Consider the following 25,942-nt stretch of genomic DNA (forward strand, 5'->3'; position numbering starts at 1 on the left):
CCAGAGACTATTCAGAAACTGAGAATGTGAGTCTGGGTAGAGAATCCAGGCAGAAGCACAGTCTGATTGTGGTCCCTTCATAACTAACAAGCAGATACACACAAACCTACACAAACCCCAACAGTCCTTGCTAGTTCACTGATAACGTTGTTCATTAAGTATCTTGGACATGACACTTTTTTATGTTATCAAATAATGTTACCTCTTGGAGACACTATCTTTTTTTAACCATTTAATCATTTTCATTTTAGAAATGAAGAAACAGAAACATACAGAGGTTGAGCAGCTTTCCTGATGTGATCCAAACATGGGCCTCTCGTTTTGGCAGAGGAACAGAGAATTACAGTTCACAACAGTACAGCAGGTGTTTGTTGTTTCACTTTTCCAGCATCCTTTCCCGTCTTCTCTAAAAAATATAGCTTCATTTTGCCTTGAGAGTCACCATTTCTCCTGATTGCTTGTGATCCTAATGGAACTGAATCCTCTTGGTTTCAAGACTGGCATGTGGCCCAAGCCTGGCTATGCCTATTCACCAGACCTATTCCTGCCACTGGAGGCTGCTGGGAAGGAAAAATTTAAGTCAGAATGATGTTTTTGATACTCAAAACTCCATGATGTAATGAAAACTAGCTACCTTTCTTTGGATAAATTGCTCAACTGTTCTGAGCCTCAGTTAACAAATCTACAAAAAGAAACAACTCCTACCTCAGAGAACTGTTGTCTGGCTATAAAGAAATAATGTGTGTAAAATGCCTGGCACACAGTAGGTGTTGGAGCCCAAGAAGTGGCACACAAACCACTTAGACACTGGTCTCTGCTAGATATTGATGGTTTATTTGAATGCCCTTTCCAAGGACTTGGATGCCTAACTGTGACATCTACCTGCTCTTAGGGCAGTCTTTTATTGACCAAACTAAATAAAAGGCATGGGAAGGGCAGTAACTAACACCTTTTGGCTAGCTATACAAAGCAATACCATGTTTTTGACTAGCCACATCAACTTTAAGCTGATTGGTTTTAGGTGAGGTAAGTGAGGCTCTTCCAAAGTGAAACCAAGTGCAACCTGGTGTACAGAAAACAAGAGTGAGTGCAACTAGACTGTAGCCAAGTGTGTAGATAACAAAGTGTGAGTTATGACACTAGTGAATCATAGTCAAATATAAGGTCAGCTTGACCCTCTGGCAGGGTCTATTGGTATAGGTTAACTTGGCTCTTTGGCAGGGTTTGCTGTTGTCAGCTATGAATAACTGCTTCTAGGAAGCAAGGTTAGAAGTTTAAAATTTTTGAACTTAATTTCACCTTATAAACAAAATGGAAGCTGAATCTGCTGAATACAAAAACGGCTGCAGCTATGTCTCAAAGTAGGCTTCAACAGTAGGAGCTCATTAATGCTGGCTCCTTTTATTCTCTTCCAACTAATGTCAGTGGGTGCATCACTGCTATAACTAAAATGTAAAAAGGACATTGGCAAACATTCCTCACAACATATTGAAAACAGCATTTTTAGTGGCTACCTTATGTAAATTCAGGGAATTGGAAGGGGAAAAAAATAAAATGCAGTTTCATTTCCTGGAAAAACTCATCCCATATCTAATGCTTGCCAAGGGTAGTCCGTAAGTCTATATCTGCATTCATCCATCTTGTCATATCTGTATAGATAAAGTGAGCTTCCTCTCTGCTCATGAGCTATTGTGTTTTTAAGATGGAAATTCTCTTAAATCCCTGGCAATCATTTAGCTGACAGTTCCACTCATAAGGAAATAATAATATTAGAGCAGTTGTATGGCACTTTCTGCTTTTTAAGCACTTTAGAATCCTAAGTAATTAGCATAAACACTAACATGCCAGAATTTATGGGTTAAAATTGCAATTATACTTTGTTTTTCAACACAAACACAGTGATCTTTTTTCATTCACTGGGAGTAGAGAGAAACAATACATGAATAAGCCGTCTGCCTAGTGGTATCCAAAGTACTGTAGATGAAAAAATGAGATGGGGACTTTATTAGCTAGACACTCCTCTAGCAACATCCACGAAGGCTGGCGCCTCTGATAACGTTATTTTGAATCAACAAAGGATTCAGGGCATCAGTGCTTACACAGAAAGGTGTGCAAACTCATGCCAAGATCCCATCCTTCGAAATATACTTTATTCATTTTTAGATTTAAATGTCTGAAATTGGAAAATCATTCATTCGTTATTTAATTTTAAACCGAATGACAAAACATCAATTTACCTAGTGCTGCAAAATTCTCCTCTTTCCACTGTAATATGAACATATAACACAGCAAGCAGATTTGGGAAGGCTTTGGCTGGAACTTGTTAGCCTTAGAACAGTATTTTCAGAATATTTCTTTCCCCATCCCCAAATGGAGGCAGAGTGTTAGTCAGGTTTCTCTAAATGAATAAAACTGATAGAATGCCTTTGTGTGTGTGTGTGTGTGTGTGTGTGTGTGTGTGTGTGTGTGTGTGTTAGAGAACCTTCAGGCTGTGGTCTGGGTAGTCCAACCATGGCTGTCTCCTGATGGAAAGCCCCCAAATCTGGTAATTTCTCATCCCATAAGACTGGATGTCTCAGCAGTCCCAACCTGGTGCTGGAGTCACCGAGGATTCCTAGGGAGCTGTTGGTTTTCAGTCTATGCTAGAATCCTGAAGAACTAGGTGTTAGTACTAGTGAAAGAATGCCTTGGCGTTAGCATAGATGAACTTGCCAGTGAGAGTGAGGCCGACAAGTGAAAGCTTTCTTCCTCCATGTCCTTTTACCTGGGCTGCCACCAGCAGATGTGGCCAGATTTACGGAAGGTCTTCCTACTTCAGGTGTTCTAGTCAAGAAAATCCCTCACAGGCATGGCCAACTACTGAGGTTTTAGTTGACCCCAGATGTGGTCAAGTTGATAACTTTCTTCTTAGACTTTATACATTGTTGTACTTTATGAATCTTATGCTTCATTAGTTGTCATAATCATCACCATTATACCACAACCACCAAAATACTACTACCACCATCACCATCATCATCATTACCATCACTATCTCTTCTATTATTAGCTCAGGCTGGCCTTGATACTCCTGCCTCCACATCTAAAACATGGATTTGACAGGCACATACCACCACCCTGGCCTAGTTTTTTTAATAGTCAATACCCTTAGGTTTAAATATTAAGGAAAAGTTTTGCATATGGGAATAGAAAGATGACTCAGGCAGCAAAGTGCCTGCTGCTCAATATGAGGACCTGAGTTCAGATCCCCAGCGCTAGATAAAAAGCAGAGTCTGTTGGAATGTGCCTAGCTTTGGGGAGGCAGAGACAGAATGCTGGCCAGCTAGTCTTGCTGAATTGGTAAGCTCCAGGTTCAGAGGGAGACTCTACAGGCAGAGAATGATAGAGGAAGACATTCAACATTCACCTCTGGCCACTGAAAAGCACATACACTTGTACTGACCCATGTACACACAAAGATATAACGTGCACACACACACAAGGTCTTACATATGTATCTTGTGTTTCATGCTCTTTGATAGAGTCACAGCTTCATCCCCTATAATTTCCTTCTTGAAGAGTGTTGTTTAATGTTTTAAAATATTTTATATTTATATCGTGTATCTTTCAAAACTTTTTGTTGGGAACAGCGGTGCATGCCTGTAATCCCGGGATTCTTCTGGTGATTGAGGCAAGAGAATCTTGAGTCCATGGAAAGTCTGAACTATATAGCCAGCCCTCCCTGTCTCAAAACAAAACAAAGTGTTTGGGTTCTTCTTATTTTGGGAAGTTTTGTTTACCAGAAATCCTAAAATTGACTAGTTGTTTTCTTCCTTTAAACATATGGCTTTACAATCTTCTTGATTCCATTTTTCTCAACAAGAATTTTACTGTTAAAGGAAAGCCTTTGTCTACTGGTTTTGAGCAATTCTATTATAATTGACCTTCATAGAGTATCATCTGTTTGTCTGTGGAGTTCCTTAAATCTATTAATAATTTTTCTCAAAATAGGAAATGTCTTCAGTCATTATTTTCTTAAATGTTTTCCAGAGATTCTAATTACTTTCCATTTCCAAAGGTTCAGTGGCATCCTTTTCATATTTTCCATGTCTCTGCCTAACTTTGTAAACACACAGAGTACAATTAGAATTACTGTTTTAATGTTCTAGCATGGGGACCCTCATACGTCAGTACTGAGTGGATAATGTCCTAAACCGTAGCAACTCTAACATCTGTGCCAGAACCAAGTGGATTTCAGTGTATCATCATTTCCTTTCTATGGCTCATATTATTCTTCTCTGAATGTCTAACTATTGGATGCCAGACATTGTAACTTTTCCTTGCTGTAGGCCGAATACTTTTTACTCCTTTATTTCTGCATAGCACTTGAAGGTTATACGCAGTTAAGCTACCTGAAAACCATTGAGGCCTTTCCGGTTTTGTGTTTAAGTTTCGCTAGGCAGTGCTAATGCAATGGCCCACAGCTATTTTACTCTGCTACATAGGCCATATCGTTCCTACTGTCTCCCCAGTAAATAATAAGGATTTCCTGTTTGTGCTTCTGTCTTGCATGGGCGTGATCCTTGAAACTTGGCTGGGGTGATGACAGAATGAAGGTAGGACAGAAGTTAAAGAAACAACAGACATATATGACGAGAAGCCAAAAGAGGGTCGAGTGGGCTGAGCACACCGTGCTGAATGCTGGCAAGGACTACCAGACAGGCTTTGACTTAAGGAAGTTATAGTCCAATAGGGGAGAACACAGTGAGCCAAGGATTCTACAGATTCTATGAGCTACAGATTCTAAGGCAGAAATGCATAGAGGCTGTAACTAATTTCTTGGAAAACCATGACATTCTTAGCTCCACAGATTTCCAGCCATGATTTATACACTGTGACCAGGTTAAAAGGCCGGTCTCTCTAGCTTTATGCTTGGACAATTCACATCAACTTTCTCAACCTTTTTTTTTTTTTTTTTTTTTTTAATCCGTGGCATAAAATCCATGAAACCTGCACCTATTCCACTGGGTCATTCTAAGAATTCTAAGTTAACTTAGAATTAACTGGTGTCTGTGTGTGTGCGCGGGGGGGTGGGGTGGGGGGAGGTTGTACGAGGAGGAGTGACTAGATTGTTTCTATATGTATGTGAAACGGACAAAACCGTAGACAATGGCTGCCACATGCACAGTTCACAAAGCAGGGTCTCCCGTCCGAACGGAAAGATACCTACTGTGAGTAAACCTCTGTAACACGCGGGAGAATCGGGAGAACCGAGATACACCACCTGGGGAAGAAGCTTTCGCGACAAGGACCCTGGGACGCAAGCACCCTTCCGGGAAGCCTCGCCAGGCCGGCAGCGCGCTACGCTACAAGCCCCGCCTTCGGGCCCGCCGCCGCCCCGCCCCATCTCGCGGGATCTCGCGAGTAAGGGTGGGTCAGGAGCAGTCATGGAGGCGGAGGAGGCGGATGTGGATGTGGAAGGAGATGCGGTGGCGGCGGCGGCGGCACAGTCCGGGTGAGGAGCGGAGCGGGGTCCTGCGGGCCGGGCGGTGCTAGGCGAGGGCCGTGGGATGTGGTCGGCCGAGGGTCCGCGTGGACGGCGTCGAGACCCGGGCTGCACCTGGCCGGAAGTCGGCCGGGTCCGCGGTCGGGACGCGGACGGAGTGCTCGGGGTAGGACTGTCTGTCTCCGCTTCCCGGGATGCGGGGGACGTGTCCCCACGCGGATTCCTTCCTGCATTCTGTCTCAGAGTCCTCACAGGAACTTGCACACTGGCGTCTAGTCCACAGGACCTCACTCCGAAGACGCTTGGTCCTGCGCGTGCCAGCGACCTTGGTTGTCGGCGTCCCTCTTCGCAGGGCAAGTTGTGAAAACTTGCGGAAAGCCGGCTTAACTTAACGGGTCCAGATTTTAGAATCGGGCAGTTGAGGTTTTCCTTCTGCATTTGCTCTTCCTGTGTACTGTCATTGTGACCGTGGTCGTTTGAACCTCTGTTGGCTTGTTTGGAAACCAAGAATCACGTGTCTACCTTACTCTTCTGAGCATCGAATGAAGTAATTTTAAAAGATGCTTTAGTTTATGTAAAATAAAATGCTCGGCACGTGTGTTTTTTACTGTGTTAGGGATAACATAGGGAAGACTCATTAAGGGATGTGGTTAAACACTAATCCCTGCAAGACGGGCCGTGTGGTTTTAAACGGAACCTGCTTTGACACCTTGCCTTTATAAAGAGTAAGAAATTGCTTTCTATTTTTTAGGTAATGGAGCCCAGAATGGGACCTCAGGTAAAAGCCAGAAGACCTGCTTTGAAAATTCAGTTACATTACTTGTAACTTATCAGCAACTTCGTTAGAACACTGTTGAACTATATGCCGTTACTAATATTGGACCATTTATGGCCTGTTTTTGTCATATAATTCATTTGACAGGAGAGCTGCTCGATTGTAGAGTACCATTCCTTCTCAAGGAGGCACCAAAATAAGGAGCATTTTCAAATGTCCAGTGAACTCTTCGTATGTGATAAAAGTGTGAGGAGTAGTTTATATACTTCTTTTCTCTAAAGTTCTTAGGCAGAGAAGTTCAAAAGCTATGTGGATAGCCTGACATAACAATAATTCTTTGCATTGGTATAATTTTTCAGTCTTTAACAAGTGCTTGTGAGTTTGTGATTTAACTTTGCAAGTCAGTGAGCTAAGTGGGTAAGGGCGGTTTGGAGTTCATAAAGGAATGAATTCACCTTGAGTTCAGCCAGCATTACCTGAGCACACCGGCTCTATGCCCCTTTCATAGGTTTTATAGGGTTTATCTTGACTTTTCTGGTTGTGTTTAGTGTCCTCCCCCTCCCCCCTTTGTGTGTGTGCGCGCCATTTTCTTGACACTTGGGCCTACTGGTGGCATTTGTAATGTTAACCTCATGTGTTATGTCCCAAAGCAGGCACAAATGACTAACGGAGATGCCAATAATAATCAAAGCTGACCTGGCCTCCAGGTTCTCACAGCATCCCTCAGTCCCTACTAGTTCCAGGGTATGACTGACATATCCTGTATGTTTCCTCCCTGAAACTTCTCCAAGGCTGTGCTGCCCTTCCCTGTATAATCCAGCCATTTTGGTTACCTGGCCCTTTTGGTCTACCCTTTACTCTCTTGGGCACTCTCTTGACCCAGACTGCCCATCTTGGTCCGCAGCTTCTCTTCCCTTTCCTCTTCCCACTCTTCTCACATGGCCCAGCTCAGGATCGTGTTCACTCTGGATTCTCCCAGATGTCCCTGCCTCTGGCTGTGTGCTCCCTCTTATCTACAATAAACCTCCTCCTGCACCATTCCTAGGAGCAGTCATGTCCTTTTTTATTTCTTTTTGTTGTTGTTGTTTTTCATGCATCACGCAGGCAAGATTATGAAGGTTCCTGATGTCAGCCACTGCTTAAGGAGCGTCGTTGACATTACCTGTGGAATAGTGCCCTGGAGTTCTGGAGTCAGAATCAATTTGAATTTAGTGTGGTTGGTACCCTTTGAGGTATGGTGGCAGAGGACAATAGCATTTAAGGAACTCTTGGTGACTAATTTGGAACATACCTAGCTTTCTGAAAGCTAGGTAGCAAAACAAAACACTGTGTTTTGGTTTTCCTTCAACTGTTATTTCTTCTCATCTTCCTTTTCTGAATGTTTTAAACCCCTTTAATGTTGATATTTTGCCATAAGACTGTGCTCACTGGCCATCATTAGTGATAGCGCCAAGCCTGGCATCTCTCATGACTTAATTTTTGCTAAGTTGCTGTATTGCTGTCCTGCCATTCTGATGTATAAAGGTTTCTCAAATTCAACCTAATACTTGTTCTTACTTCCCTAATCTTTCACTGACCCCTGTCTCTCTGAGCTTCAGATCAGGACTCTAAAGACCTGTCTCTCAGCTGTCCCTAGTTCCGTACATGGCAGCAGCAATCATCTAGTCTCAAGGCATAGACCTGAACTCCCTCCCTTTTCCTTTTCCATCTTTCTACTCCCTCATCTGCTAAGTTATTACAGGCAAAAGCCTATTGATAAAAAGTATCCTCTCATGGGTCACTCTTCTTGCTCATACTGCTTTTTCCGTAGATACAGGTTATTGCTATGTTTCTCAGGTATTTTTGTAAGTATTTCCTATACTATTCTTCTCCTTGGTCCCCTTTTCCCACTAAAGTTAAGTCTTGGTTACATCCAAATCTGATTGTGTTATTACCTTAAGTTTTCATTGGTTTTGAGGTAAAATGTTTGTTTTTTGTTTTTTATTGTTTATTTTTGTTTTGGTGGGTTGATTTGGTTTGTGGTTTAGTTTTTTGAGATAGGGTTTCTCTGTGTCACAGAGCCCAAGCTATTCTGGACTTTGTAGATGAGGCTGTCCTCTAACTCAAAGAGGTCCACCTGCCTTTGCCTCCCGAGTGCTAGAATTAAATGGCATGCACCACCTCTCCTGGCACTATTTTGTTTTGTTTTGAAACAGGATCTCGTAGCTCAGGCTGGCCTGGAAGTTGTTATGATTCAACTCCTGGTCCTCCTGTCTCTGCCTCCTAAGTTCTGTCATTGCAATTAAGTACCACCATACCTGGGTAGTTTTGTGATAAAGTCTTCATACCTTAACTACTACAGGTCTCTGGTCCATTGTTTACTCATTCATTCTGCTGTTTATTACATTCTTCATGTCATCCACTCCATGTACATAGCGCTTGTGAAAATGAAGTCCTTGCTGTCATAAAACTATTCTTTTGGGTGGAGCAGACAGTAAACCTTATGTATGTGTTTGACAGAGGGAAATGGACTAGGGTGAAGGAAGATGATCAGCTGGTTGGCCAGCTTTTTGTCCTGCACTGACCCAGTGAAGCTCTTACGGTGTGAAACTATGGGCTCTTAGAGCAGAGAGTAGAAACAGTGAAAGAAAGGGGCCAGACTGAATTGGTTTGTGAAGAAAAAGGGGCAAACTCAGATTTGTGGCTTGGACTACTGGGGAGATTGAGGTTATAGGGATAAGAGAGGAAGCAGTGGAAGCATGGCAGATGGCAGGTTTGAGAGGAAAGGTTATTTTCAGCTTAACCATATAGATTATGATACTTACAGAGATTCAGGTATGTGTTCCGATGAATATGTCAGAGAGTGAAAGTTGCTAATCCTCACTGTGGTGTACTACATGAAAATATTTCTGCAGTGAACTTGAAATGATAGCATTCCCACCTCTTGCACTCTTGGCCGGCCTAGCTGTTTGCACAAAGGTTTGCCTCTGCTGATACAGGTTTTAGAAGTCTTTATTTAACCTCTTCAGAATCACAGTTGGCATGGTTAGTTTAAGGCTGATTTGTGTCAGCAATTGCGAGAATTTGCTTTCATTTCATGCAGATTAAGTTTATCACTAAATATGGTCAGAAAAAAGGTCAGTAATTTCACTAGGAAACATTTTAACTTGAAACATACAGAAGACAAACATTAAATCCCATTATATCATCGCTTGAGACCCCCCCAAAACCTCATTGTTAAGTCTTCCTGCAATTGAGACACATGTTGCACTTATTTCAATGAAAGAAATGACAGAATTAATAAACTTTGATCTCATAGATACAAAAATTCCCCAAATCACCCTAATAAGGGGAACAAGGACTGTTTCTGACATGAACTCAATGGCGGGCTCTTTGACCTCCTCCCCTGCCCCCCAGGGAAGAGCAGTCCTGCTAGGTCACAGAGGAGGACTTTGCAGCCAGTCCTGAAGACACCTGAAAAACCAGTATCAGATGAAAGGGGAGGAGGTTCTCCCTATCAGTGGACTTGGAAAGGGGCGGGGAGGAGATGGGGGTGGGAGAGTGGGATTGGGAGGGAAAGAGGGAGCGGGATACAGCAGGGATACAAAGTTAACAAACTGTAACTAATATTAAAAAATAAAAATTAAAAAGTTAATAAATTTTAATAAATAATAATAAATATTTTAAAAAACAAACAAAAAAATTTCCCCAAATCAAATTATTTTAAAATTAAGTTGTTACTAAATCCCTTTAGAACTTCTTATTTTAGTTCTTACCTCTAGTTTTGTTTGTTTTATTTTGTCTTCATTTTGGGGATGGTAGGTTTGTGGCTTAGAGATTTAACTAAAGTGTTTGTGTGTGCATATGTATACTCACTCGCCAGAAATTCAAGTGGTAGCTCTTGGTCTCAGGATATTGTGGCTGTTGTGTTACATCATGGTTTACCTCACAGGCTACCAAGGCAGAGCAGGTACTGTTGTAGTATTCAGTTGTTAAGGAGAGGAGGTCCCTAGTATCAACAGCCAGCCCCTGTCCTGTGCAAGTTATAGCCAAAAATGAATGTAATATCACTCTTCTTAATTTTTGTATTTATTACAGAAATAATGAAAATACAACATTAGTTTTTCAAGATCACTATCTTGATTCAACGTGGAGAAGAGAGAATGGCTGTCTTGTAAGTATGCTAAATCAGGTGACTTTACACTGCCTCTGTTGCCCAGAGAGCCTCTTTTTCTTTTGTTAAGACTGAGGCCTAATTCTCCAAAACCACAGAGGTAGTGTATGGAAACACTTCCTTTAAAAATAGAGGCACTGTTTTTTCGTCTATGAAAAAATGATCTCTTGTGAAACAAATTTAGATCCAGCTTGATTTAGGTAAAGATCTTTACCACTTCTCACATTTGTCAACTTTGATTTCTTCAAATGAAAGATGGGCATAAATCACAGAGTTTACATGTTCACTTAGCAGTAACTGCATATTCACCATGCCAGACAGTAGGAAAGGTTAAAGTGCTGCAGGTGTCATCAAGACAGTTGTAACTCTGCTCTCATGGAATTGATAGACAAAACGAGTCAAGCAATAAACAGGCACACAAACCAATTGTAGCTTGTGAAAGAAATAAGCAGTGTTGACTGAGGTTACTAAGTCAGGGGAATATTTGAGGAAAAGTTGATAACACTGAGGAGATGACATTTAAGTTGAAATGTAACAGGGAAAGTGAATTGATAAATGAATTACAAAAACTAACATGCTAGGCAGAAGGAAGAGTGGGTGCAGAAGCCCTGGCTTATGTTGACAGTTTTAATTTTGTAAGTGAACCAAGACATTGAAACTTCTCTGTAGCCTTCGGTACAGACTAGGAGGTTCATTTTTGTCAAATATGCTTTGGATGCTGTGGTAAAGAAAGGACTGGAGGGAAGCCAGAGTAGAAACAGAGGGACTAGTTAAGAACCATTTGCAATAATCCTTGCTTGGTTTTAGATAATGGCTTGGTCCTCTTTGTTCCAGAAGAGGTATAAGTGGACAAATTTGAATTATAATTTTGAAGGTAGACCAGTTTTTGCATATGGGGAGGAAAAAGGAAAGCATCCACATTATTCCTGGCTGTACAGTACTCTTTGTAAAGTTGAAAAGGCTGGTGGAGCCAGGTGATACTGCATTCTGTTTTGCATATGTTCTATTTGAGAAGCCAATTAGATATTCAAAGGGAGGTCTTTTGTGGCTAGTGACTGTAGTAGTGTGGAGCTTAAAGAAGAGGTAGGAGTTGAAATATTTGTGACTTTGAGAATTGAAATGAATATGATTATTTACTCAGAGTGTGGCTTAAGAAAAACTGAATTGAGTTTTGGAAACTGGTTTCAACCTAGGAATTTTTTTGTGCATGGTAGCCATTAGTACTGCTTACAGGTAAGGGGCATGATCATAGGACTCCAGCAGGCTTTGGTGTGAGGTTTCTTCTCTTCCACTTAAAATGCTACTAGTGCTACAGATACCTCTGTGAACTATTTATGCCTGTCGCAGTGTGATTATGAAAATCAAATGTGGCTGTATGCTCATGTAGTGAGTTGTTCTGTCATTGTTTATATCATGCATTGCACTCAACTAATAAGATAGCTTTTTCAGTAATGAAATATATAGAGTTATATGCCATTCTTGTTGTGTTTTTTAACAGCCTTGGACTCTGGATAGTACCATCAGTGACGAGAACAGAGCTGTCATTGAGAAAATGCTGTTGGAAGAAGAGTATCCTTCACCGATTGTGAGGACAGTAAAAGTATCAGGGCTAACAAATGGATCTGTGCAGACATTACAGAAGAGGCCACTGTAATTGTTAGATGACTATAGTTTGACTCATGTTCTGCCCAGTTCAGGAACCCCAAAAGACCAGGAACAAATAGACTCCATTGTAAATACATGAGGTTCTTTTTATTGTAAATTACAAGCTGCAGCTTGGGCCCACACCCCCAACCGTGGAAGCGGTGAAAGCCGAGCGCGCCATGCTCAGGTTAGTTGGGTGATTTAAAGATTCTGGTCCCTCCCAGCATGCCCAAGGCAGGGGCGATTCCTGCCTGGCAAGCATCTATTGGTCAAAAATGCTACATTTTTAATTGATTGGCTATAGGGAGGTCCCCAGACCATTAATGATCTGGTGTCCCTCCCTAGGGGGAAATGGGCCAGTTTCCTAGCAACTGTATCTCTAGTGGGTGGGAAAAGAATGCAGTAATGTGGTTCTTCCCCTCAGGGCATTCCTGGACTTCTCCATCCAGCTAGTTCAGGGCTTAAATATTAATAATAGCTGATTTTTAATCTTTTGGTCTCTCAACCACAGATTTGGATTGTGTAATTGCATGTCACTTTCTGTGCAAAAAGTAGCATGTTTTACTGCTGAGTCTGAGACTGCTGCAATGTTTCTGAGTTTTTGTTGTCAGCCAAGTCTGCATGCTTAGTGTACATATTGCATAGAAATGGTAGAATATTTAGGTTAGAACCTTCATTCCAAACTTCCATTTTCAAAGCAATATAAACTAAAACACAGAGGTACTTATATGTATAAAGCTGAAACGTGGAAAATTTCATATATTATACTGACAGATGTTATATGAGAGGAGTTTTAAATGAAAAACAAGACTGATCGCCCTTCTCCTAGTTATAGATCATTTTCATGGCCCATCAGCTGACTCAAGCTGATCCTGCTTATGCCTATCCTGATCTGCTTCAGTTTAACTACATTGAGACTCAGACTTTTTTTTATGTCAAATGAGATTGTATATGTCAAATGAAATTTCTGATTTTTTTGGCCTTTAAAGATTACTAATGAATAGTGGCTTATTTTTAACTCTTCCATGTGCATTTTATGGATTTCTGCCACTATTATTGCTGCTGCTGTTGTTGTTATTCATACTAAGTCTCTGGAATCCATGGTGCATTTTATTTCAGTTAATTCTATGTGACTAGTGGCCACCATATTGAACAGTGCAGTTCTGGGTTATTGACCGCTCAAGTAGTCTCTATTCACTTCCAGATGGAGAAACAAGTAGAGTAAGAGTTACCCATAAGCGTTTAGAAGATGGGAGAACCTTTATATATATAGCCTAATGTGTAACATATAGTTGGTATTTGTTAAATGAAGAATGGTTTAGATTTAAGGAACAGTTTTGTAGCAGGCTAGTTCCAGCGACACCCACGGGGGAGTTTCTTGTCAAATTTGATGTTATTTTTTAGTGTGTAAAAGAATCCTGAATTCTGTGATCTTTAAAAGTATGGAAACAGTGGTTCCCAAATTACCCTACACAACAAATTCATCTATTTTAATGTTCATATTTTAGGAAAGAAAGAGATTGTGGCTGCAGTTTCTTAGCCTTTTATGGTAGGGAAGAGATGGAAAACCAGCATTGCTGTGGTGCCCACTGTGCAGCCATTGTGTTGTATGTTTTGATCAACCCTACAGGTACTGTGTAAGGAATGGACTTGCTATCCTGGGCAAGCTTTGAATGGATTAGGTTTTGATCATGTTTGAATGTCTTTCGCCAGTCTCCCAACTTGATGTCATATAGGAATCATATGAACACTCTAATTCTGTTTAAGTTTCCTTAATAATTACATAGGTATTATTTGTCTAATAAATCACTTCCAGGAAAATTCTGGGTTAATCAAAAGGAAGATGATAAAAAATACACCAACAGGTAAAATCAGTTTATAGTATTCAGCTAAGTTGAATTGCAGTTTTAGAAACTTCTTGAAAAGCATCTTTTTTCATGTGCAGCCTGCAGAAAACAGCAAAAATCATCTAGGTACATATTTCATATTTTTAAAACCTTTTTAAAAAATAAAAATTGTTTTTTATTTTAGCTATGTGTGTTCGCTGTGTGTCTGTGTGGTGTGGGCATAAGAGTGCAGGTGCCTATGGAGACCGGAGGTGTCGGATCCACTGGAGCTGGAGTTACAGGCAGTTGTTGTAGCCTGATATGAGTGCTGGAAACTTTGAATACTCTTAACTACTGAGCCCTCTCTCCAGCCCCTTTAAAACTCTTTTTAGATCAGTTGAAAATTGCAGGAAACTTCCTAAAAATTAGGTATGGTCAGTTAAAAAGTCCTCTTGATTCAGAAGACAGGCTATTTTCTAAAGATGGTTTTGGCACAGATGTTTGAGTACATAATTTTATGCATCGTTTATTTGCCAGATTTTTTAAAAATATCTTTTCTATTGGCAGTTCATAACATTGTAAAGAAAGGTAGTTTCCTAAAGATTTATGGAGAAATCTTTAGAAGCTATTGTGTAATATATTATGAATTGATTTGATTTGTGTTCTGTCTGATAATTTTTAATTTATTATGTACAATTTTATTTGGATATGTGACTTCTAGATATTACCTAGGAAAATTGGGCCAGTAATCCCAGTAGACGGAAAACAGAATCAGGATGTCCACAAGTTTCATGGCTCTACATAGTGAATTCCAGGCCACTTTGAGCTACATAGCAACATCCTGTCTTTAAAAATTCTAGAAAAATTAAAGGTTTTACGAAAAGCCTTTCTTTTAGTTGGGGAAAAAATGACTAGCATTTATAAATGCAGGCTTGAGTGCTGAGCATATACTCTGGCTTTTGTGTTTTGTAAATAAACAACAGTGAAGGTGGAAGATGGGATGGCTTGATGAAGTTGGAGAACTTCCTTAATATGCTTTAATTTCTTGTGATACATAATCTAAAAGCAGTACATGAGATGCTATAGTTTTGTGATTTAAATTCTTAGGTTTGGGGAATTTGTTAATGCCTATTGTTTTCAGCCTGAGGAGACCTTCTTTTGACTTCCTTGATTGACTTCTTTTGATGTCCTTGAGTGTAGTCTTTACTCCGACTCCAGGATTGTATTGTTTGGGCTCCTCTCATTCTGGTAGAGATAAGGAACTAGGTAAACCGTACTGCCTAGGCACTACCTGCAGCCCCTGCCTCCTTTCTCTCCTCCTCCTGTAACAGTCTACTAGTTTTGGTTTTAGCCCATGACTGGCTGTAACAGCCATTCTCAACCCATTGGTTGTGACCCCTTTGGAGAGTCAAACAACCCTTTCACAGGGGTAGCCAAAGACCATCAGGCAAAAAATAGATATTTACATTATGATTCATAATAGTAGCAAAATTATAGTATGAAGCAGCAATGAAATAATTTTATGATTGAGGCTCAACTGCAACATGAGGAAGGGTCACAGCATTAGGAAGGTTAAGAACTAATGGTCTATAGCATTTAGCTGCATAAATGTAGAATGTTCCATTTTACAATTTTTTTTTTTAATTCCTCTTTTCCTTCAGGGTACATTCTCCTACAAAACCATCCAGTTACTCAGTAAAGTGGACGATAGAAGAGAAAGAACTGTTTGAGCAAGGACTGGTAAATAGAGAAATTTTTAACTTACGGTAAAATTATTCTAGAAGCAAGTAAGAAAAACTTTGTATATTGGCAATAGGAGATCAGCTGAATTCTTTTATCATTCAATTATTTGACATTGTGTATAAATCCACGCTTTTCATCACATATCTTTGAAGACTAGAAACATTTTTTGTATGAATGTTTTACTGAAATCTCTTTGAAAGTACAGAAGTTTTAAAGTATAAAAAAGTATTTGTGTGGTTTAAGTCCTGAAAATACTTCATAACATGGAGAAATGTTTAATAAAATAACCATTAACTTTTAAACTATTAAGAACAGGTTGTATTTTTTCTTTTAGGGTACATGTAACTTGGAATTATGCTAAATAGGTTTTTAGGTTGAATATTTATAAGAAGTGTAAATTTTTATGTAAGTTTTTTAATACAATTCAATTATATACAAATTATGAGAAATAAAATGTTTGTATTGTTTTAGTCTGTAGCATGACAGCTATGTATTCTGGTGTAACCTCTGTGGAGGTTTTTTTAAAACTTCAGAGTTTCTTTTTCTATGCTGATGTTAGTTACGCTGTTTTTCATTCTGTTGTATGACAGTCTAATCAACAGTAATTTATTTAGTTTGGATAGCTTTGAGGTTTGCCGTCGTCAAAAACTAAATATACATGTGTTCATATTTTCAAGTGGTTTCTGAACGTTAGTGTTGGCTATGGGGACCACATTTGTATGATAGAACTCACACTTACTGAAGTTACTTGGTAGTAAGTCTCACTCATTTCTGAGGTAATCAGCTATCTCTTCTTTGTATATGCTACTAAGGATCTTTTGTCCATATAAGAAAATGAGAATTTATTTATGTAGATACATAAAGTAAGATTTTTTAAACAGAATGTTTTCCTACAGAAGAAAACCCTTTGATTTACTGGGCAATTTATTGGTGGTTGTGTTGCCCACTTCCACCCACTGATACAGTGTCTTACGGCCATTTGGGATTCTTTCGGGCTTGGAAGGAGGTTGAGGAAGACTGACAGTGAAGGAATATTTCTTTCCTTCTGTTCCTTTAGCATGAGGCTAGATCTTTACTGCACTGTGAAACTAGTGGATATTTTCTGCATTCCTCTTGTTAGTGTCACTTTTCACAATCTTAGTTTTCAAGCCCCTGTAATCTCAAGGATCTCATTTTAGCTAGGCCCCTGCTGTCTCTAAATGTGTTTCATGCTTCCAAGTCATTGGCCTACACTCCCCAGTAGTTTGTTAACACAAGCTAAGTGTTACTCTTAAATAATTTATAATAGTTTTTTCAGAAGTACTTTCAGTTTTAACAAAGCATTCGTCTGAATAACAGAAATAAGTATATAAATGAAGCCTTGTCATTTGGGTCAGATCTTTAAAGATATTTCACAGCCACAAGCATGGCTACTTGGTCTGTAGATCTGAGACTGGGGAAATTTTTTCTTGACTGTATTTGGTTGTTTTTGTTTTGCCTTTTTCTTGATTTTAAGAATTGTATAATGAGGAGGGTGTTGTTGTCTGCTATGGGAAATATCTTGTGTTGGTGAAGGTTTCTGTACTAAATAAGGTTAGAGTTGGTGTCTAAATGTCCATTGTATATCTAGAGCTGTGTCTTTTCTTTTTTCTACTTGAAATCTCCATGGGACTGCCTAGGGTATGGCACGCCGTTGGCCCCAGAAGGGAGGCATTGGTTCTAAGTCTACTTCATCATTGATTGAATCTAAAAGTTATTGCACTGTATACCTGGTGTAGAATGTTTTTTATAGGACACCTAATGCTTAGGTGTCTGAATTTAACTCTGAATTTAAAAGTTGCAATTAGTGCGGAATGCGTCCATTTGATTCTGTAAGAAAAAGTTGAAAATGTAACCTACTTCTGCTTGGGGCTCTTATAAGTCATTTTGTTTAGGTTTCAGAACTGTAGAGTCAAATGTGGGCTTCGATTTTTTTTTTTTTTTTTTTTTTTAGGAGCATAGTCTAATCAGGTTTCATTTTCGTACTTTAGAAAGTAAAGATAAATTTTCTTTTAGTTTTTTCCTTTAATGTGTTAGCTGCTTGAACTATTACTAAGTAAGGTATGCAAAGCAGATTTGTTTTCTTTTTGATAACAGGCTAAATTTGGCAGGAGGTGGACCAAAATCGCAACACTAGTTGAAAGTCGCACAGTTTTACAAGTGAAGAGTTATGCCAGACAGTACTTTAAAAATAAGGTAAGCAGAGTACAAATACCCTAAATAATAATGAAATTAGGGTAAAGTCAGTAAGCATAAGTACTCAATGCAGACTAAGTATAGTCTGGATTATTTTATTTTCTCTGTTGTTGTTGCTGCTGCTGCTGAGATGAGACAGGATCTTACTCTATAACCCTGTTTCCGCTAGAGCAATATGACAATCCTGAATGCTGAGACTACAGGCATATGCCATCGCCTCTACTAAGTAATCATATTGCTAAGAGTTTCTATAGCTAAAGTAGTTTATACCCATAACATGCAACTGTTTTGAATCCTTAAAAAATTAACTGTTTGTTTTATGTGTGTGTGACCATGCATTTGTGCCGAGGCAGGAGGGTGGAGGTCAGCGACAGCTGTGGGAGCAAATTCTCTTCTTTCACCATGTGTGGACTAGAGATAGAACTTGTTGTCAGGCTTGCCTTATCCACTGAACCTCTGTCTGGCCCACTGTTTGTTTGTTTGGTTTTTAAGTTTTAAAAACACTTGGTGCAGCCATGTCCAATCTGCAGCCCATGGGTGGCTAAGAAGGAAGCTCATCGCACTCGGAGCTGGTGGTGCGGGTGGCAGTGCTCCAGCACCTCCTCACCATTGTGAGTGTTGCTGTTACACAGGTGTGGAGGCTGGACCTGGCAGTAGTCGTTTGTTACAGTCCGTAAAGCAAGTGGTACCTGAAAGGAAATGTTATGCAGCCTTACATTTCCTCTGGAGAATGCCTATTCTTTTATAAGTATTTGCACTGTAGAAACTTGTGGGAATTTTAGAGGTTAGGGGATGTAAATGCTAGCTAACATGGTTATGAAATCTGCTTAAGAACAAAAGAGTTTCTGTTGTTACAAAGAACTCTCTGAAAATTTTAATAACCTTTAATTTTTAAAATAATTTGTTCTGTATTAGCTGTGTACATTTTAAAAATTAGGATAATCTATTTTTATTTTATATGAATGGTGTTTTGCCTACATATATGTGTGTCCACCATAGTGTATGCAGTGTCCTCAGAGGCCAGAAGAAGGAGGACGTTGGATATTCTACGTGGAGTTATAGGTGTCTGTCAGCTTCCATGTGGGTTCAGGAAACTGATCCTATGTCCTCTGGAAAAGCATCCAGCACTTTGTAATTGCTGAGCCAGTTCTCCAGACCCAACTGGGTACTTTTAACACTTAGAATTTTTAACTGTTCATTTAAACTCTAGAAGCATAATTATATGAAATTCAGAAGTGTCTTAAATGAGAGATTTTTCTGATGTAAATAATGTGTTATAATAGGTATACTTTATTCAGTATAGCAAAAAATTGGGAAAGCTAGTTGTCTCTTACCAGATGACTGGATAATGAAATAAGTAAGTGTTTGTGTGTATTAGGATATATATAATATTAAGCAAGACCACATTATCTCAGAAAGATAAAAACTGTGTGTTCTCATTCTTATTTGGGATCTAGTCAATTATGTATGTTTATAAGTAGATGTATGTGTAGGTACAATAAAACATGTAGAAAAGAGCACAAGAAAAGCTAAATATTGGGGGATGACAAGACAAGACTGAGTACAGGTGATGGACATGAAGGATGAAAGAGGATGCAAAGCTAATTGCTTTTAGTTGAGCAAAACTGAAGCACCAGAATTCTGTCAAGGAGTTTTCATTTTTGGTGGTAGATAAGTACATAAAAATATATTGAATAGTGAAAGTGTGAAATCCAGTGTGAAGCCCCCACAGCTTCAGAATGGCTGTTCTAAGTTTACTGAGATGTATGGACTTTGGGTCTGGTTAATATTGGTGTGTACTGTTTATTTTACTTGCAAGGTTTTTAAAAATAATTTTATAAGATTTTTAAAAAGCAAGTGAAGATGTGATTGCTGGTTAACATGTACTTAGTTTAAAAATATTTTATCTAATTTTTTATGTGAGGTATTTAAACTTCAAATCTTAGTATTATATGTATACTATTTTGATTTTTAATAAGGTAAAGTGGGGTGTGAAGAAAGAAACCCTAACTCAGAAGAGCGGCAGTGGTCTTCAAGTGAAAAATAAAGATGAAAGGACAAAGGAATGGTCAGCATCATGTTTAAGGGGGCGTGCTGATCCTAACTGGAATGCTGTAAAAATTGAAAAGTTATCTGATGATGAAGATGTAGACATCACAGATGAACAAGATGAGTTGACTTCTCAAACACCACAAAAGAATTCTGGCAGCCATCTTACTTACGACATTCCTAATAGTAAAAGGTATAAAACCAACCAAGGAGAATTCATATGCCTAGAAGGTTCACTAGATAAATCTTCAGGGGAATATCTTCAGAATGAGAAGCAAAGGGAAATAGAAGCATGTTCCAGCTCAGAAATTATATCATGTGCTGAAAAACAAAACAATAATGGCAAAAACTCAATTGAATTAAATGAGAAATGCAATAAACTGGTTGAAGCATCTGATACTCAAGGTGGAAAAGGAATAACAGATGAGGCCAAGCACACACCTTCTCCAGAGTCCTGGGAGAGTCAGAAGGATTCAAGTGGAAATGAAATGCTTTTGTCTCCTTGCCCAATGGAGGAAAACCATGAGGGAGAAGAGCTTAAGCCACCAGAACAAGAAGTGGAAATAGATAGAAATGTCATTCAAGAAGAAGAAAAGCAAGCAATTCCTGAGTTTTTTGAGGGGCGTCAAACTAAAACTCCAGAACGCTATTTGAAAATTAGGAACTACATTTTGGATCAGTGGTAAGAATTACATTGTACATGTTCTAAAAACTTGATACTCTGAAGTATGTTGATTAGGCCTATGCAGAATTGAGGACTTGCTAGAGGTCTAAAGAGCTTTCACATGTCCTCCAGTAGTCAAGATTTAAAGTTTCTCAGAGTGAACCTTTTAAAAACTTTGGTAAGCATGGCCATTCATTGCTATCATAATGTCTATTTCTCTGTGGTACGTGAGCCTGGGAAGAAGGGAGTGATCTTTTGGAGGGTGGGGAACAGTTTCTTGAGGTAATATCAGGAAGCTATAACTATAAAACACTATTGTTCTGGAAAGGGGAGAATTTCCAATTTTCACATGTATTTGAGTATAAATAAGAACAATCTTAGAGACAGGAGTATCACTAAACATGGCTATATATTGCTGAAACTGTTCTCTGAAATAGCTCCTCAATGTTTGCAACTTTGAATGTAGAGTGAGCACAATTGTTAAACCATAGGCCACTCTCCTTATTAACCAAAATACATTGAAAGTAACTAGACTTGTTTATGGTAGCTAATTAAGCCTCCATTAAACATCTATAGTTTCTATTAATGTTTTAGAGAGCTTTCCAGTTCTTTGGGTGTGGGGATTCTGTGTAATCCTGTTTTCTCTTCTGTCAAAGGTTTTCCTGTCCTGTTTCATTCGCTTTCTGCTAGAACCTGGAAATGCCACCAAAGATTAACATGTACCTTATTAAATAATTCTCATTTCACTCAGAAAACATTAATTTACTTGGCTTTTAAGGGCAGCCATATTCTAAAAACAAAGATTGTATGCTCTTGTTTTGCTTCCTGGTGATCTTTCACTGACGAAAGCACTAAAAAAATCTTGTACTAAGGGTATCATTAGAGTAAGGAGCACTTAAAGAGAAAGAAACTGACATTTGCGTAGTGCTTTGTGGCTTACAGAAAGCTGTCCTGTGCCATCTCATCTGAGTCTTCACAACAGTCCTGTGAAATAGGCAAATGGGACCTTTGCTGTTTGAAACAGAATAGCTCAATTCTCAGAGGTTTGGGGTACCTGCCTTTTTTTGATCTTTCAGCCAGCCACTGACCCATGCAAGGTCCAGCTCACTCATTCTGTTACTCCACATTACCTAGTTGACAATTTTTAAATGCTGATTAAATTGGATCTCAGTTCACACCTGGGTATGTTTTGGAAATAAAAGGATGGATAGCCAAAATTGAAGGCCTTCAAAACAATTCCTACCTCTGCAATGTCACAGCTTGTGCATACTTAATATTATTTTAAACAAATTTTATCTGTTATATTGAACTCTGGATTTTAAAATAGGATAAATTGCATGGGTAGTGTAAATTTTGAAAATTGCAGGATTAATTACATGGGTAGTATAAATTATATGGCACTAGTTTCCTAGAGCCTTTACTTTAGTATACAAAGCCTATTTGGTATTCTATTTAAATATGAAGATTTAATAGAAAAGTGTGAAAGCAAAAGAAATATTTTTAAAGGGAAAAGTATAAAGTACAAAAACAACACAAGTGATACTTTAAAAAGGGAAGCTAACATTTTAAAAATAAAGAGCCCTACCAGACCTTTCTTTCCCATGAGAGCAGTTACAATTGTTTTTGTTTAGGGGTATGTTTTTATTAAAGCATTAACCAACTATTAATACCATATTCTGCCACATGTCGTGCATTATATTTAAACCACCCTCAATTCTTTTGACAGTCTTTACAAATGAAAAATGAGGCTCACAGAGGACGAGGACCTGCTTACAGGTCACACTAGGTGTGAAGTGGCTTCGCCTCTGTGTTGATTCAGTGTTTAAAAAGCTACAACTCGAGCCTTAGCTTCTTTTCCTTCAGAGCTATGACGCTGGCTCTTTGACTTCTTAGGCAGGAAAGGTGAGGTTTGTGGCCATGCGTGTTTCCTAGCTTAGTCCCTTCAGAATGCGGGCAATGTGAAGACAATTCTGTCTGTTTTGTTCATAAAGTGCCCACTGCTTAAGACAGTGCTTAAAAAGCAGAAGGCATTTTAGTTGTTGGAGGAATATTTGAGTGTCTTTGGTGAACAGAAATATTTACTATGCCATTAACAAGGCTGTTGAGTTTCTGGCAAAGCCTGTTGATTGGAGAAAACAGCTGTAGACTAAGCCAGTTTTCAGGGTCCTGTCATTTTTTTTAGTAGCTGTGCACTTTCCTACGTTCTTGTTGTATTTGTATAGTTTGCGTTTCTTTCATGAAATCTCAGCTTTTCTGTGGAAGTTACAGTATTCTCCTCTGTAACGATTATTTTCACCTTCTATGGACCCCATAGGTTAATAGATTTAATTTTGTCTGTTTCAGGCAGCCCTCCCTAAGCACCCTATCTAAACTAGTCTGTGCCTGTTTGCTGTCCTATATCCACTTAGGCTTCTTGTTCCTTTTAGAGCTGTTACCTGATAATGTAGTACATATTATTCCTTTATGTATTGATAGTCTCCATTGGAATTTAAGGTCTTTCAGTGTATGAAGTTTGTGGTGTCTACCACTCAGACCATTGTTCTTATAACAGGGTCTGGGACATGGGACACAGATAGAATAGATATACTTATAGGATAAATATAGATATACTTATAGAATAAAATGTGATTAAGTAGCATCTGTGCTGTCACTTAATGCCTGGGTCAGTGTCAGCATCTTGAGCTTATCACTTCATTGTGCTAAGCAGGTGCTGTAATGATTCAAGTCAGCTTATTTGCTGCCTTCCAGGTAGGATTGGTAAAACCTTTCTCCTAGACTTAATGAAGGTTGAGCATGTGTACCAACTGCAGCATTTGGCATAATCAGTAATTGATTTCTACTGTTATAAATTTCTCTATTCCGGGTAGATTTTATATTGTGCCTTCTAGCATTAGACTTTACGCAAATATGATTATTATGTGAATCTTTAATTTCATTGGGAGTTTCTTGATTGTTTTGGAAATCCCCTAGAATTCTTATATTTGTTTTTCTTTGAGAGTAAGTGCTTACAGTTAAAAATGAATATACGATATTTCAATATTTTGAGAAAGCTAATAGTTAACAGCATTGGGAAAGCCTTGAGGCTGAGGGTATAACTCAGTAATAGAACAGCTGCCTGGCAGCATGAAGCCAGTAGTATAAAAAAGGGGAAAGTAGGGGAATGTCTCAGTACTGTCTTCTCAGTTCCCAAAGTGCTCTTTTTATTCACAGAGTAGATGTGAATTTGATTCTCTACAAAATAAGCTACTAATCTCAAGGTTTGGGGATACCTGGGATCTGGGGGGTTTAGTATTGGGGAAAGAATACTTGTAACACAATCACACTTACAGATACTTGTAAGTTGTTGAATCCTTTAAAGATATTGTACTTGTGAAAAAAAGGACACTTGGGTATTTATTTGTTACACAGTTAGGCACTGAGTGAGGGTAAAATTTTAAGGTATTTCATATATTAAAAGTTTTCCCCAGAAATCCTTTTTAAAATGTTTCTATTCATCCAAAATAATTGTACTTCCATCTCTTAATTAGGGAAATATGCAAACCGAAATACTTAAATAAGACCTCAGTACGTCCTGGCCTGAAGAACTGTGGGGATGTTAATTGTATTGGACGGATTCATACATACCTCGAGTTGATAGGAGCAATCAATTTTGGATGTGGTAAAAATAAAAACCCAACAACATCTTTTACTTGGCATTTTTTTATCCTTATAGTACCCATTAATTTTTATGACGGTTCAAATTCAAGTGGATTTAAGTATATGGAATTCAGAAAGTATAACATTATAAAATAAATGTATCATTAAGATTTTGATGTTAAACAGTTATCTGCTAATAAACTGTTTCCCTTTGAAGATATAATTGTAAAGGAAAGTATTTTATCTACATAATAGAAATAATTTAACTGAAGAATTCTTTGTCAAGTAAAAGTATATAATTTCATGAGAAATCTGAGAAGAGCCTATTTATGTTACAAATAGATTGAGACCAGCATGGCTGTTAAAAAAGTTTAGATGTTGGGGGCATTTTCTGGTTTGTTTGTTTTTTTTCCATATATTCCAAGATCCAAAAAAATCTGAAATTTGAAATATATCTGTTCCCACACATTTTGTAAAAGTGTTACTCACCCTGTGCTGTATTCTTGCTAGAGAGTTTCTTGCTAGCAGGGATTAAATAAAGGGAATAATGTATGAGCCTATATACGTAATTATAATAAAAACACAAAATTTTTCTAATGAGGCTGGTCATTTGCCCCTAAGCCTGAAAAGTTTGATCATTGGGATCTACCTGATACGAGGGAACCAACTCCCAGAATTGTCGTGTGACTTCATCATGCACGCACCTGCACATGTGTATACACACACAGACACACAATACTTTTAATTAGTGAAAGTCTTTCGTTATTAATTTTTTTATGTCAGCGTGAGTTCTACCCTATCATTGAATTCACTTGACAAAGCTGCTGATGGGTAGTAATAAGGAACCAGAGCCTTATCATCCCTGGTTTTTGGAGGTGAGCTAGACACCTAACCAGAAAACCTCTGACAGATGATTTCATTTTTTTGTGTGTTAAGAATGTACAGTCTCCCTTAGGGTTACTCTTCTACGAAAGCTTTGTGTCCCAAGCTCTGTGTAAAGACTAGCTTTTTAGGAAAGTAAGATATTTTAACTGCAGCCACAAAGAGATGACATAGTGTTTTCTATATTAACCTGCCAAAGTCAGCAAAATGGGCTCAGCGCTTATTTAACCAGAAGTTATACACATTACTTATTTCTTTGATAGTTGCTTTTATTGAGCTGCCATTTAATAACAGCACAGTTTATTTGAGAACTAAATGGGACATCAAGTGTATGATTGTGGGGTAAGAATCATGGGAGCTCAGCTGTAGACAGTATAGTATCTTCCTAATTAACAGACTTCACAGAATAATAGCTTGTTTTATCTCTCCTAAATTCCAACAGAGCAGGCAGTATATAACAGGCCACAACCAGTGGATAAAGTACGAGTGAGTGACAGAAAAGATGTAGAAGCAGCAGAAGCAGCATACCAGCTTGCCCGGCGCCTGCAGTCTATGGTAAGCAGTTGCTTTACTAAGCAGAATGTCACTGAGTAGAAGAACATGTTTTCTCTTGTTTTTCATCTTAGCCATTTAATTGCATATGAGACAAAACCCAAACAAACTAGAAAACCCTTCAAATCCACTAACAAAGTATACAGAAACATACTAAATAAAGTGCTCATAAGCTACTTGGTTTTGATTTATAAACCTAATATGTTAAGTGCCGGAGAGATGGCATAGCAGTTAAAAGTACTTGTTGCTCTTGCAGAGGACCCATGTTTGTTTCCCAGCAACCATATCATACAGACTGCAAGCTTTTGTAACTCCAGTT

At 38.7% G+C, this 25,942-nt stretch overlaps 1 protein-coding gene and 1 long non-coding RNA gene across 4 annotated transcripts in view; one reads left to right on the forward strand and one right to left on the reverse strand.

The window, feature by feature from the left end:
* Positions 1-217: 217 nt before the first annotated feature.
* LOC129685429 (uncharacterized) lies at positions 218-5,320 on the reverse strand. The gene is made up of 2 exons (XR_008721483.1): positions 5,210-5,320; positions 218-560 (listed from the first exon to the last, which is right to left on the reverse strand). It is a non-coding gene; the product is annotated as an uncharacterized LOC129685429 (long non-coding RNA).
* Positions 5,321-5,404: 84 nt separating this feature from the next.
* Mysm1 (Myb like, SWIRM and MPN domains 1) overlaps positions 5,405-25,942 on the forward strand; it is a 39,394-nt gene continuing 18,856 nt past the window's right edge. The window contains exons 1-10 of one of the 3 annotated variants that reach the window (XM_055618948.1): positions 5,454-5,494; positions 6,237-6,263; positions 10,338-10,413; positions 11,912-11,982; positions 13,845-13,922; positions 15,545-15,623; positions 17,742-17,840; positions 19,820-20,571; positions 24,081-24,211; positions 25,514-25,626. In XM_055618948.1, coding sequence (XP_055474923.1) covers positions 11,966-11,982; positions 13,845-13,922; positions 15,545-15,623; positions 17,742-17,840; positions 19,820-20,571; positions 24,081-24,211; positions 25,514-25,626 — 1,269 coding nt within the window. In that variant the 5' untranslated portion in view covers positions 5,454-5,494; positions 6,237-6,263; positions 10,338-10,413; positions 11,912-11,965. Of the gene's footprint in view, positions 5,495-6,236; positions 6,264-6,845; positions 7,493-10,337; positions 10,414-11,911; positions 11,983-13,844; positions 13,923-15,544; positions 15,624-17,741; positions 17,841-19,819; positions 20,572-24,080; positions 24,212-25,513; positions 25,627-25,942 lie in introns of those variants that run through there. The other 2 variants (XM_055618947.1, XM_055618949.1) reach the window with 2 other exon arrangements.

Source organism: Psammomys obesus, unplaced genomic scaffold (assembly GCF_907164565.1).
Source record: "Psammomys obesus unplaced genomic scaffold, mPsaObe1.curated_primary_1811, whole genome shotgun sequence".
NCBI lineage: Eukaryota > Metazoa > Chordata > Mammalia > Rodentia > Muridae > Psammomys > Psammomys obesus.